We start from the raw sequence: 13,296 nt of genomic DNA, 5'->3' as shown, positions 1-13,296 counted from the left end.
GAATGAAATATGGTGGTTTGGATTTGAGTGAAAATAAAATTCTATAACTTATTAATATATCTTTTCCTTCAGAAGAAAAATGTAACAGCCTAAGGCCCAAGTTCCAAAAATTATTTTTATTCAGATCACGTTCCTGCCAGATGTGATCAGTTTGAGAAATTAAGGTCTTAAGGTTTCTCATCTTGCAGTTTCATTATAAAAATTGCTATTTCAAATATTTTAGTGAAGGAAAAGGAGGATGCACATGCTGATCCAGAAATACAGCCTATGAAGGAAGATGATGGAACATTTGGTGAATACAGGTAAGCAGCTGATGTGGTTTGTCATGTTCACTGTTCATATCACACATGTACTTTATGTAATATCACACCTACTAATTTAAAACTAACTTTCTTTCCATGTTGTCAAAGATTCTATATCCAGTGTTTTATAGAACTATAAATATCATTTCAACCACACCATTAGGAAAAAAATTAAACATCCAAGCTTAGAATAAGCCATTCACTAACGCAAGGGGAAATCCAGGTTCAAACACAGTTGTCTCAAAGTGAGGAATCTTTATTTACAAACCTATCTTTCACATAGTTAAAATACCAGATACAGTGTCCTCTCAGTTAGGGCACATTTAGCATTATGGGTTTTGAAAATACATTTCTAATTAAGCCTAATAAAGACAATCTTGTGTTACATTGACTGGAAAACAAATGCATTTAAAATGTCTGCCAGTACTAACACCTAATCCAATAACAAGGAAATGATGTTGTACATGGAGGTGAAGGAAATGTCCTACAAAAACCCCCAAATTTCCCTTTCATGTATTACAGCAAAAGATATATAGCAAGCAGCTTCAAAGCATGCAACACAGATCTTATTCTTAAGTCTCTTCTTTTATTGTAAATGTAGTCTAGCTGAATCTCCTGGCATCACAAACAGCATGCCTTGACTAGTCTGTTCGTATAATAATTATGAGTATAGCTTATTAAATAAGTAGCATTTTATTTGTGTTTTTTTTAATTAGTACAGGAAATCATTATTTTCTGGATATGTCATTACCATTGCACTTTACATGGGTGTTATAATAGGTTTTATAGTGCATTCTTTTACCAAAGGCATTGTAAAAGCCCTTTATTATTTTGAAGATGTGACATTTACAAATGTACATAGAAAAAAACAGTTTTTTTCGAGAAGGATCTACTCTGTTGCCATAGCTTCTTTATGTAAGGGAAATGTGCATTTTGATCTGACTGGAATAGATTTACAATTCTGAATGCCACGGAGCAGTTTTTGTTTATTCTTTCTTGTTTTAAAAAAAGCCCACGATACTCTGTTCTTAGTTTAGAGTTCAGAATAGTATTTTATTACAGCATTAAGTGCATATGGATTAATTACGTTCAGCTGATAAAAAGGGAAGTGTGAAGCAATATTTGGCAGCAGAGGTAAATAAGTACTGTGTTAGTTTTCCGAGGCAGTCCAGTTTGCGTTCTCCTTTATGTCTACTCTGTTTTTTGATGCTTAGAACTTTCAGCAGCAAAAACTGACCTTCATACAGGATTGTACAAAATATATGATCTCAATACATGTTTTCTCAGGCTAGAATAAGACTATTCCAGCCTGCTTTCATGTGTGACCTCTAGAAAGATTTGAATTTATGTCTCCGTATTTAAGTGGCTTGAGTTAATCTATAGAATCACTTAGTGCTTTATTAAATTAGTCTATAATGCATTTATCCACCGCATGTCTGGTGAATATGGACAGATACATGCCAAGCTTTCACGCTTGTTCACATGAAAGAGCTCATCCTATGTACCATGTAAAAACTCCTTTCTAAAGTGTATTTCTGTGTAATTAGTCTATATTGGGCTTTCCTCTTTTTTCCTTAGAGACAGGGCAGCAGCAGCAACCAGTCAGATCACAGAAGATATCTTGGCACCCTCTCTGCAGCCCAGCATCACTGCAGTCACTCACTTCCCAGTTTGTCTGCCTCACATGGCACTGGTCATGATGCAGTGCTTCTTTGAGGACAAAGGGTATAGGGTTTCCCTTGAAGAAAAAAAGAAAAAAAAAAAAGTAATCTTTGAAAGATCTAGGAATTCGAGTATTTTGAACTTTTTTCATCACTTCAGGTCCATGTCTGCTTGGACAGGAAAGAAACTGGACAAGGAAAAGAAAAGAAAAGGTAGCTGTGCCAATTCTCCTGAAGCAGACCCTGTCTTTACAAAAGCAAAGTCTGTGAGATCTGACAGATCCAGCTTCTTCAGAAGGTCAGGGGATCAATACTCCAGCACCAGATCAGAGACCTCCTACACCAGGAGGAGGGCTAGGCAGTCTTCAGAGCTCACAAGGGTTAGTTCTGTCTCTGCTTCCCTCTGCCAAGAGGAAAAGGGGTCAGACGAATGGAAGTACAGGCATGACTCTAGACATCATGCTTCTGAGCAACAGATAATGGGGTCGGAGGAGGGCTCAGATTCTCAGGCAGGACAGCCATCCCCTTTCCAGCAACCCCTCAGCTGCAACTCAATTCGTGACTCACTGGCAAGGCAGCATTCTTCTCTCCAGCACTGGTTCAGCCAGACCCCAGACTACAGCTCAGATTCAGAAGACACTCAGAGCTCCTACCACAGGAAGGTAAGACCTTCTACTACTACTCACTTCTCCGAATGTGAAAAGAATTCATTAATGAAATCTGTAATTTTGCCTGAGCTAGCTACTGTTTTAAAGGATGCTTTGACAGCAGCCAGACAAAGTATAACTTCTGTGGCACAGGCTAGGTCCCATTCAGTAAAGCATCCCAGGGTACCAGTTACAGAAGTTCCAGTGGTTCCTATAGAAGCAACTGGGAGCAGTTCCGAAACTTTCGAGTCTGACCATATGAATAGTTTAAAAGATCATACAGCCTCTGGGAAGAAGAAATCTGAGGCTGACAAGGCCTTGGAGGTTGAATCATCCACTGAAGATGGGGGAGTGTCATCTGAATACCCTACAGAAGACCGAGAAGGACCAGATCCTCTGCGTAAATTTGACATGGAGAATCAGAATTATCTGTTCAAGCACATGAAGAGAGTGTTAATGCTAAAATCTTTCAAATCTGAATGTGCTTCAGAAGAACTGCCTATACCCTCTCAAGAAGGCAAGGTAGATAATGCACTTCCTATTCATTCAGCAGTGGAAGATCTTGTCTGCAGGATTTGGAGTAATCCTGAGGCAAAGCATGAAGCCCCAGCAGTCCTACATAAGCTCTATCCTTTTCCAGTGGATAAAGCTGCTTTGTGGGGGACCTTGCCTCAAGTAGACAGAGCACTGGTTACTGAGGATTCTGTACTATCAGTGCCTGCTAATATGGATGCTCTCCCTAAAGATCCTACTGATAGAAAGGTTGAGGAAGCAATTAAAAGATCTTTCAAGCTAGTTGCAGCCCAGCTTGGTGTGTCTATCTACTGCACTTATGCTTCTAGAGCATTACTAATATGGTTAGAGGAAAAACGAGACAGATTCAAAAAGAAATGGGTCTCATCTGGAGCCATGCAGAGGAAACGCAGGCTATGTAAAATTGCAGCTAATTTTATCCATGATGCAGCTGAGGATTCTCTTAGACTCACCATTAAAAATATGGCATGCCTCACTGTAGCCTGGAGAACTATATGGCTACGTCCTTGGACCTCCTCGCTAGATCTAAAATATAAACTGTTGTCTTTACCATACAGAGGTGGCAAGCTGTTTGGTGAATCCTTGGTCCAGATCATGAAGGATTTCTCAGAACACAAACACTCCTTACGTCAGCTGAAAAAAAAGAGCTCTGTTGGAAGCTCTTCATTTTCCTATCCTCACAAGTGTCTGAGTTCCTTTCGTTCTCCTCCAAAGTTTAAAGGAGGAAGGGGAAAGTATAAGGTCTCACAATCATTTCATGCCAAGTATGAAAGGACACCTCACTTTCAGAGAGACACCAGACCTTCAAGAGGAACTTTCTAAGAACATAGACTTGCTTCCTCCTTTCTCGGGAACTGGGAAGAGTGAAAGACTTGGAAATTTCTGGACAAGTAAGCCCAATGCTTAGAAAATTAGTTGTTTCAAAATAAGATTTAAAATGGTAAATTACTTAAATCCTAATGACTAATTAAGATATTCTAGAGAAATCATGGCTCTCAATTTCAGGGGAGGTTTTTGTCACATTCAGTTTCTAAGCTTCGAAGTATTCTTGAGATGGCTTGGACTTGTTTGAAGTTTTGCACTCTTCAACTTCATCTAAGACCATGCTTCCGCAGAAGCAGTCAACATCAGATTTTCCTGCCATGTCCGTATAGCGAAGGAAATAATGTTTTAGGAAATGCAGGTGTTTCAGGAACCACAGAATGACACTATGTTCCCGTGACAGGAGGCATGCCTGCACTTTTATATAATAAGGGAAAACAGTGCCTCTGTAGCACACTGATTGCACTACAATCCCAATGGTTTCCTAAATTGTAGAAGACCGAGATAGTAAATTTTGGACAGTCAATACTTACAACAAGAAACTGCAAGAAATACCAGAAGTTCCACAAATGTATGTTTATTTAAATTAAAATTAAAGACTATTTAGAGATCCTGTTCAGGTCAGTGTAGGTGTATAACTCAGCCTAAATTTCCACCCTGGACCCTAAATCAAGAGAAATTAAGAAGTTACAGCATCTACAGGCCTGTGGATTCATGGGTAGGGAGAGACTGCAAGCACGCATTTCTTAGTTAACTTCACAGGAAGTATGGAGGTCTGCCATCTCATTGCTGTCTGCAAAATGTTCTTAAGATCAAACAGGACAAGGCAACTACAGTGGTAGGACTGCTAGTGTGGTAGTGCAGGATGTTTGCACATTTTGTTGAATTATTTTGCCTCTTCAACATTTTCATACACACAATATTTTTCCTTGAAATTCTTGAATATGCTATGAGAGACTTTCAGGAAATGGTTGGTAGAGAGTTCTGAGATTGCTAGAAAATATATTACTCTTCCTTCTTGTTCCAGGTTGATTAACAATGAGGATATAGTTTGTAACTCCAATAGTATATTTTTCTCTTGTAGTTATTCAAGATTTATTGCAGCTTAGGTGTGTTTCCAGGGAGACCTAGCGATGATTTGTGCCTCAGCACAAATTCTAAGCTTGGTTCCTTCTAGCACAAGAGATGATGTCCATGGATTGCCTGAAGAATTATTGTCTCTGAATAGTCCAGTTGGATTTGGCAGTGGTCTTACTGTGTCCTCATTTACACACACATGCTTCCTTTAATTATTATTGTTTTAATTCTTCAACATCAGTGTCACTACTTTTTAAATCAGTGCTTTGTGTAATTTTCCACTGGAAATAGAAAAGGCAGGAAGTTTGATTGAATTTCAAGCAGATTTTTCTTTAAAATTTTCACAAGGAGTGAGTCAGGCTCTTTGACTAACAATAATTTTTTCAACCCTTTGCCATTTAAAGCCAGAGCTTAATTTACAAATTTTTCCAGCTTCTGCCAGGACTGATGATTGAGTATTACAGAGATACTAAAGAAAAACGTCACAGGAAACTGATATAGATGTTCTTATGTCTTAGCTAAATAAGAAATAGTAAAATGGTTTGAAGTCTAGATTGATACAGGTGCGTAAGTGGATAGGGAAAACATTTTTCATCGGCACAGTCCTGTCAGTTTAGGAGCGTGAGCAGAAAACTGTTAGGCATTGGGGCAAAGGTTCTTCTGAAACGTGCAGGGAAACCATGGTGTAAGGTACTTCTGTGGCTTTACGTGACTGCTTATACTTAAGTATTTCTGGGCTGTTGACCTGAGGGCCCAGAAAAAGGAATTTACTGCCAGCAGTTTTCATCTTCTGCATCTTCTTTCTGTGTCCAATAGCCCAGAATGCTTTACCCATTTTGTTTGTTTTATGTTCCCTTTCATCTGACGGTTGTGTTATAAGGAAAAGTGGTATATTGCTAACCATATATTGAGTCTTTTTGCATGTCCATGAATGTGGCAAAGTTTAGTGGGAACTAGTTGCCTGCTGGACTGCAGAGGCATCGTAAAACTGTCTTCCCCATTCTGACTGGTTGCTGCATGTACCCATATCTAAGGAAGAAAAATTGAAAAGTTGAAAGAAGAAAGGAGATTTCAAGGTACATATTTCTTTCAATAACTGATGACCTTGTGAAATGGAAGTACTTTTTTAAAAACAAAAGAGTTTGTACTTTGCACTTACACATGTTAATGTCACTTCTGTACTTAATTACTAGCTGCAAGTTTGTTTCATTAAACTAAGAAGAAAAAGAAACTCGTTCATATATTAGCAATTATTTATGAAAAATATTTAAATCATGCTTTTAGAGTATGCTTTAATATTCACTGTTCTTTCTAGAAGGGTAAGAAATGTGTGTGGTACATCGCAGTACTTATCAAAATGACTGGTACATAGCAGGCTTCACTGAGCAACTTTCATCCCTAAAAAACTAGTAGCAGGGAACTTATTTGTAAGACAACAAATAGTAAAATATCCCTAGACTTAACTTTCATGGCTGTCTGATCTGATATGAAATTCATACCTGTTCTTACTTCTGGTTTTGTTCCCTCACAGTACTTACCGTCTTACTATTAATCATATGCACCGCATACATCAACATATTTCAAAAACTTCTTCAGTTTTCCACTGTCATCTTAGCCCAATTTGTACTTTATTTTTCATTTCAAGATATTACAATAGGTTAGTATAAAAGAGAGCAAACAAAATCACAAACAAAAACTAAAATAAATTATGACCTATCCCACTTGCATTTTGGAATAGTTTTATGAACAACTGTAGGCAAGATCAGCAAATCTTGCAGATATTGTATCAGAATTTATGGCTTTTAACATGTTTTTGCAATATATTATTATGTATTCTATGGCCTAGAGTGTTCTGTAGCTCTTTGGGTATCCATATTCATAATGCAATTTAGCGACTTTTGCACTTTGCTTCTTGGCAGTAAACCGAATATACATCCATTTCCCCAGAGCACCAGAGTCCCTTCTCTCTTTATACCCTCAGGGTTAAAAAAGTGCCATCCAAAACATTGATGTCTTCACTTTTTTCCCTCTCTCCTTCTTGTTGTTTTGGTTTTTATTCCTCAGTTTCTTTCCCTTCCTCCCAAAACATTGTATTAAGCTAATACAAGAGTCATGATCCAGTTTGATAAAGAATAAAGGGTATCATGGCATGTATTTCCTTTTCCTTTACTGAACAATTAGTGGAAAATAGCCTGGATAACCCCACATCTTTTTCCGCTGTCAGTCCTGGCAGAACTTCTTTCTGGACTTGCATAGTACAAAAAGGGAGGGAATACCCAGATTCAGGTTTGAATTTTGCATCTGCTATAACTGTGCTCTAACACCAGCTGTTCAGGTACACTTCTGGGTAAATCTGCAGTTTTGTTTATTTGTTTTTAATTGCACAGACAGTAGAATCTGCATCCTTACTAAAATACAGAAAAATCACAGACACAATGCAACCAACTGTGTATTTCTTTATTGGTTGGCTTATAAATAAACTTAGTTTTCAAAAATGCAAACATGAAGACCCTAAGAGCAGGAGTTCCCATACACATGATTTATCTAAGTTATACATCAAAATTGAGTTTTATATTGGATTAAGCGCAAAAATGTGGATTTTTTTCAGTAAAGTCATGGTGTATTATTTATTTGGTGTATATTCCAGCCTAGTGAATTACACTGGATAGGGTCACACCTCAGAATATTCACATAGAATTTCTTGACCGGTTGGAATGTGTTGCAGATGCAATTTTGTTTTCATTCCTGCATATTATGGTGTAAGCAATTATGAAGCTACTCATCTAAAATTAAACAGCAAACCAGATGTGCAATGTTCTTTACTAAATGCTGTTACCCAGAAAACATGAAGCACTACAGATCATTCTTCTTTGGGAATAGGACCTGGTACTACTTAAAGTGATGGGCTGGTCTTCATTTGGTTTGTATAACCTGTTACAATGACTCTAATGGCCTCTGATGAGGGCAGTGGAGAAACTGAACTGCATGTGACTTTTAAAAACTCAATTCTATATTCAGCCTTTTAAATACAGGGTCATTCCAGAATGAACTCTCTTCAGTAATGTCTCTGTAATCTGATTGTGTTTGCGGTGTTATAAACATTTCCACTTTGCTGCTGAATGCTTGACATTTTGGAGTAGCGTCTTTTAAATATTACTAGCCTGTATGTTTGCAATATCAGTGAGCACAGATCAATGATACAATATTTGTCTTCAGGCCATGTACACACCAATAACTAAAAACAAAGTCCAGACTTTGTTTTTAGTTATTGGTCAGAGTCAAGAGTTTCTGCCCTTGTGTATTTTAAACATGAAGGGTTTCTTACATGTTAATAAGATAGATATTCCTACCACTTCTTTCTTGTTTATGCATAGAGTATGCTTTTTCTGTAAGTATATGCATATTAGAGGTGTACTTCTTTTAGAATGGGATAACTTGGAGTCTTCCAAAAAAAGGTGATGAGATGAGGAGAAGCAGCTAGGTGGAAAATTGGTGTAATGGTTTTCTAGCAATAGTGAAATGTTTCACAACAGGGCATTTGTAGCTAACATTATAATCTGTGTGACCTTGTATGTGCTGTATATAGATGGTTTCTCTGGGTGTTCAAAGATATTCATTATAAAAGAAATAGAAAATATAATTATTGGAACAACTAAGGTATTTGTTTTGGGGAAGTACACAGTTAAAATAATTTTTGAATATATATTCAGCCTAATATTGTGGATATTGTAAATATATTTTTATTTCCTTGATATTCTATACATGTTTCTTTATATTTTCCATAAGCTGGGAGTCTTTAAATAACAAAAATCACTTACTCTTTTGTACCCTATACGCAGATAAAGTCCCATGTTCTGTTTAAGACAAGGTAAATAATTGCACCCAAGAGTACAGCTGGCAATAGTGGTTTTTAATTGGAAATGCTTTAGAGCTGCTGCCGAAATCTTCATCTTGAAACTGAAGTGCAGTGTAAAGGATTCTGAAAAGAGCCCAGCTACATCTGTTTCATGAGATACAAGCTTAGCACAGCTGCGAATTTATTTGTGGATGCTGATGGTGCTGCAGCTTTTCTACTGATAAGGGAAAGACCACAGTACTTTGCTACAGGGATCTCTCCTCCCTGCCTTTCTTTCCTTTCCTCTTTCTGTTGTGCTTCGAATTACCATCAGCACTGTCAGAACATGTTGTCAGTTACAGATTAGGATAAGGAGGTTGATCTGATAAGTAATGAAAAAAACTAAGCATGCTCTTAACTGCTCAGCTGTAGCTACTGTGAGCTAAATTGTTGCTTTCCTTGTATACAGTAAATGTTTAGCAATTTTAAGAGCAAATTATTATTGATAAAATACTGATCACTATCAGGATATGGACTTTGCTTTTCTTCTTAGGCTATTTTCATTTGTTTCTTCTGCACCCTTTTAATGGAATATGTAGGTCTCTTGAAAGGTAAGGTTGAAAATTGCAAGTCTGGCCTGCATTATGTAACAAACGATTTGAAATGCAGCACACCTATTTTCTTTATACTAGTAAAGAAAATCAGTATATTTCATTTAACCAAATTCATTCTTCATTCATGTTCAAGGAGTCAAAGAAATTAAGAAGTTTAACAGACTAACTTCACAGCACATCATAAGCTTGTTACTTTTGGAGAACAAATAAATATTTTTTTTTTTATAACTTTACAACCCAATTTTTAATGCTTGCAGTTGCATCTAAATTGCTTCCAAGCCAAGGGCACAGGTTTTATCATTGAAAAGTCATGCACGACGGGAGAAAAAGAAAGAATCCAAAACCCCCTTCCCTCCACTGAAGACATTCTCTGTTTAAACCATTCCTACACCATGAATTCATGTCAACTGCATCATATTGATTTGTCTCTTCAATGTGATGTGGATTTACTAAAGGATTATAGGGCTGCACACATTCTTTTTATAAACTCTGCATGCATGACTGATTTTGTCTTAATATATAATACACCAGTTAATTGCTTTTGTTTGTTTGTTTGTGTCTCCAGTGATGCAGAGGACCATAAACCTCTAAAAAAAGGAAGCCGGACACCTTCAGACAGAACTGTGAAAAAAGAAGACAGTGATGATAGTTTAGTTGACTATGGAGAAGGTGTAAATGGTCAGTTCAATGAGGATGGCTCCTTTATTGGACAATATAGTGGTAAAAAAGAGAAAGAACCTGCCGAAGGAAATGAAAGCTCTGAGGCTCCTTCTCCTGTAAATGCCATGAATTCATTTGTGTAACCCAGAGAACTTGATCCCCTTGTATCTTCAGTTTGTTTAAAGCACTTGTACATCCTCCTTCTCATACTATGAACATGCAGGTAACGGAGCTCCTCACCACAAGATGTTTATGCTATGAGAATATGCAGGTCCATCCCATTATACAACATAATGATACATTAAGTGGTATGTTAGTATGAATCAAAATACAAAATTCAAATTTTGTTCAAAACTTGGGTATTTTTACTATTTTTAGAAGCAACTGACACAATAACATTGACTTATAATTTTGTTTCCTGTTGAAAATACAGTATAATGCATGGAAAAAAATGCTACACAGTTCACAGATAATCTCGTGTACACTATAAAAACATGGTTTGACAATTTGTCATGCAGTCCTCAGATGAATCCCTGGGTATGAATTCCATTTTCATTGTCAGAGTGTTATAGTAGTATTATATAGAACTTCAATGTCTTTGTGGACATTGTTGTGAAATTGGTGACTTAATGTCTAGCTATCATATGTCTTTTTGCAAGACAGTTAGGAACAGTATGTACAGTATATAATTGCTAAATGATTTAAGTATGACACTTGCATTTGCTGATGCTTAATGAGACCCTATTATCTGCTCTTTGCTCCTATTACTTTATAGCCTTTTTAATCTATCAAGTATTACAGCAGTACAGTGTTCTATTTTTACATCAAAACACATTGGATTGATTTTAGGGCATAAAAGATACGCATTGCAATGCATTTTGGAATTTGTACAGTCACTGAAAGAAAAACTTTAAAATGAGATAAAATATTCCAGAAAACACAGGGCAAAATACATTCAGTGCCTTTATACAATATGCATTCCATAATGCACTGTACTACTAAGTCAGTTGGTGCAGTAAACTGTGATTAGCAGACTACTATCATTGCCAAATAAAGTAAAAATGTGGAAGAAAAAAAAAAAAAAGTGTTATGAAACTGTTGTGCTAAGAATGGAAGGTTTTAAACATTTTAAATTACACAAAGACTATGATTTTTTTTCCCTTAAAAATAAAATAAATGCTTTCTAGACAGTTACAGCACAACATGTTTTCATGGCCTTAGAAGGTTAAAAAAAAAACCAAAACCGAAACCAAGACACAACCAGAATTAAATTACTAACACAGCAAAGTATAAGCTCTTTTAAAATAAACTGTTAAAAAACCAAACCAGCTGACTACACCAGTGAGAGTGCATTTCCCTCTGTGTCCTGGCCTGATGTGTGTGGCAGCTTTGTAATTATCAACACCCTGAAGCACTGTGGGGGTTAGCGCTCAGAACCACAGAATTCAATCTGACAAGTGCTAATACGGTTTAGTGGTAAAGGATTACCATTATTGGTTACAAAATTATTTTCTTGCATATTATATCAATCAAATGTTTACCTCCAAATATAAATTTTTATAACAACCTATGGTTGAAGGAATGCTCAGTTTCATTTGCCAATAAATTGGTTTTTCATAACTTGCATCAAGTTTAATTTTAAGTAAGCTTTTTATATGTAGATATTTTGTTGAATTTGTAAATACACTTAAAGCGTAGATGCTATATGCTTCTAGGTGTTACAGACAAATAAAACAAGACAGTTTATGTTGTACTGTGTAAGAAGTACTATAGCCAATGGTGTGCATGGTATTTTAAAGCATCTACTTAAATTTTTTTTTTTTTTTTTGCTGTGAAAATGAAATAGTGAACTGTTCTGCTTATTTACTGCAGATTCCTAACTGAACCATTCAGAGCTTTTGCCAGTGCATTACATTAGACCATAGTACACCTTGCAGCTTTCATGTATATATTATAGGTAAAGCACAACTGAAGCGGTCACAAATGTAAGCTAGCTGTAATCAACTTCTTTCACACCTTCAAGCTTTCTATTGATCAGTTTTCTTAATGGGAACCGAAATAAGAAATGAATTCTACAGACATTGATTACAAAGCACAAAGAGAACATTTTTAGTAAGATTTGCCAATGGTTTTGGTAAAAAAAGAAATATAATTTTACTCTTATTTAATTGTAGATGCTGAATTATCTGTGCATGTGGGGGTAAACATACAGGCTCACTTCTGTAATAGTGCAACAGATTTTGTATTAAAAATAAATGTGGTTTTAAAATTTCACTGTTTGTTCTGTTTACACTAGCAGTAAAAATCACATCTGATTCACCATGAAATTGGGAATTCAAAGTGGATAAAAGCCTGAAATGACTCTGGCAGAAGTTGCTCCCATGATGTTATAGGACTTTTTGTACTGCAGCCAAATTATTTATGGACAGTTGCATATCTTTACATGCTACTGTTTGAAAAAAAAGTGAATTTGTCTGACCATTTCCCACTAAAATCTCCTGCAGTTTACATTTTACTTCCATGGATGCTTTATTTAGTCATATTTCTGCATAGAAGAAAACCCAAAACAGTCATGTTGCATACCTACCATCCAAAGTGAATAAGAAAAATTAAGAATGTTTGTTAGAAATTAAGAGCCCTCAGATAGGATCCCAAATCAGGATTTTGTGTCCTAAAGGAATTGTGTGACATACAGAATTCTGGGTGTCTGTTTTTAAATAGTACGTGAAGTGAGGAATTGTTAAATAACATCTTTTACAGAACACAAAATCCATTGCAATGCTCTTTTCATATCTTGTCTACTCTGTGTATGAATGGAAACAGACTGGGCACGAGGGCAAGTGCTCTGCAGAGAAGACTGCAGGAGGGCCATGGATTCCAAGAGATGCAGGTGCTTCAGGAGATACATCAGAAAGCTGATGTTTGGCCATGATGCTTGAAAGGGATTTTTATCACTGAGTCAGGAAGCCATTTTGTCAGCCCTCCTGTGTGTAATTGCCCTGGCTATTCCAGCCTTTGTCATCTGCATAGTCTCTGTTCTGCCGCCTTCAGATGCTGGGCTGCCTGGTTTTCTGTGCAGGTATCTGTTGATTTTTCCAGCAATGTGCATTGACTGGGAGATATGAAATACAGCTGTTTCTGTTT

The 13,296-nt window shown here is 36.6% G+C and overlaps 1 protein-coding gene across 25 annotated transcripts in view; it reads left to right on the top strand.

Moving 5' to 3' along the window:
• NRCAM (neuronal cell adhesion molecule) overlaps window positions 1-12,426 on the top strand; it is a 115,382-nt gene extending 102,956 nt beyond the window's left edge. For 15 of the 25 annotated variants that reach the window (XM_026868053.1, XM_026868052.1, XM_026868061.1 and 12 more), the window contains 3 exons: window positions 224-302; window positions 2,124-6,119; window positions 10,058-10,170. In XM_026868053.1, the coding sequence (XP_026723854.1) occupies window positions 224-302; window positions 2,124-3,966 (1,922 nt within the window). In that variant the 3' untranslated portion in view covers window positions 3,967-6,119; window positions 10,058-10,170. Of the gene's footprint in view, window positions 1-223; window positions 303-2,123; window positions 6,120-9,431; window positions 9,490-10,057 lie in introns of all 25 variants that reach the window. The other 10 variants (XM_026868068.1, XM_026868073.1, XM_026868075.1 and 7 more) reach the window with 3 other exon arrangements.
• The last annotated feature ends 870 nt before the right edge of the window (window positions 12,427-13,296 follow it).

The sequence above is a fragment of the Athene cunicularia genome, assembly GCF_003259725.1.
Source record: "Athene cunicularia isolate RWA chromosome 1 unlocalized genomic scaffold, athCun1 chr1_part2, whole genome shotgun sequence".
In the NCBI taxonomy this organism is placed as follows: Eukaryota; Metazoa; Chordata; class Aves; order Strigiformes; family Strigidae; genus Athene; species Athene cunicularia.
The sequence above is the reverse complement of the archived record's forward strand: the minus strand, read 5'-3'. Positions and strand labels throughout refer to the sequence as shown.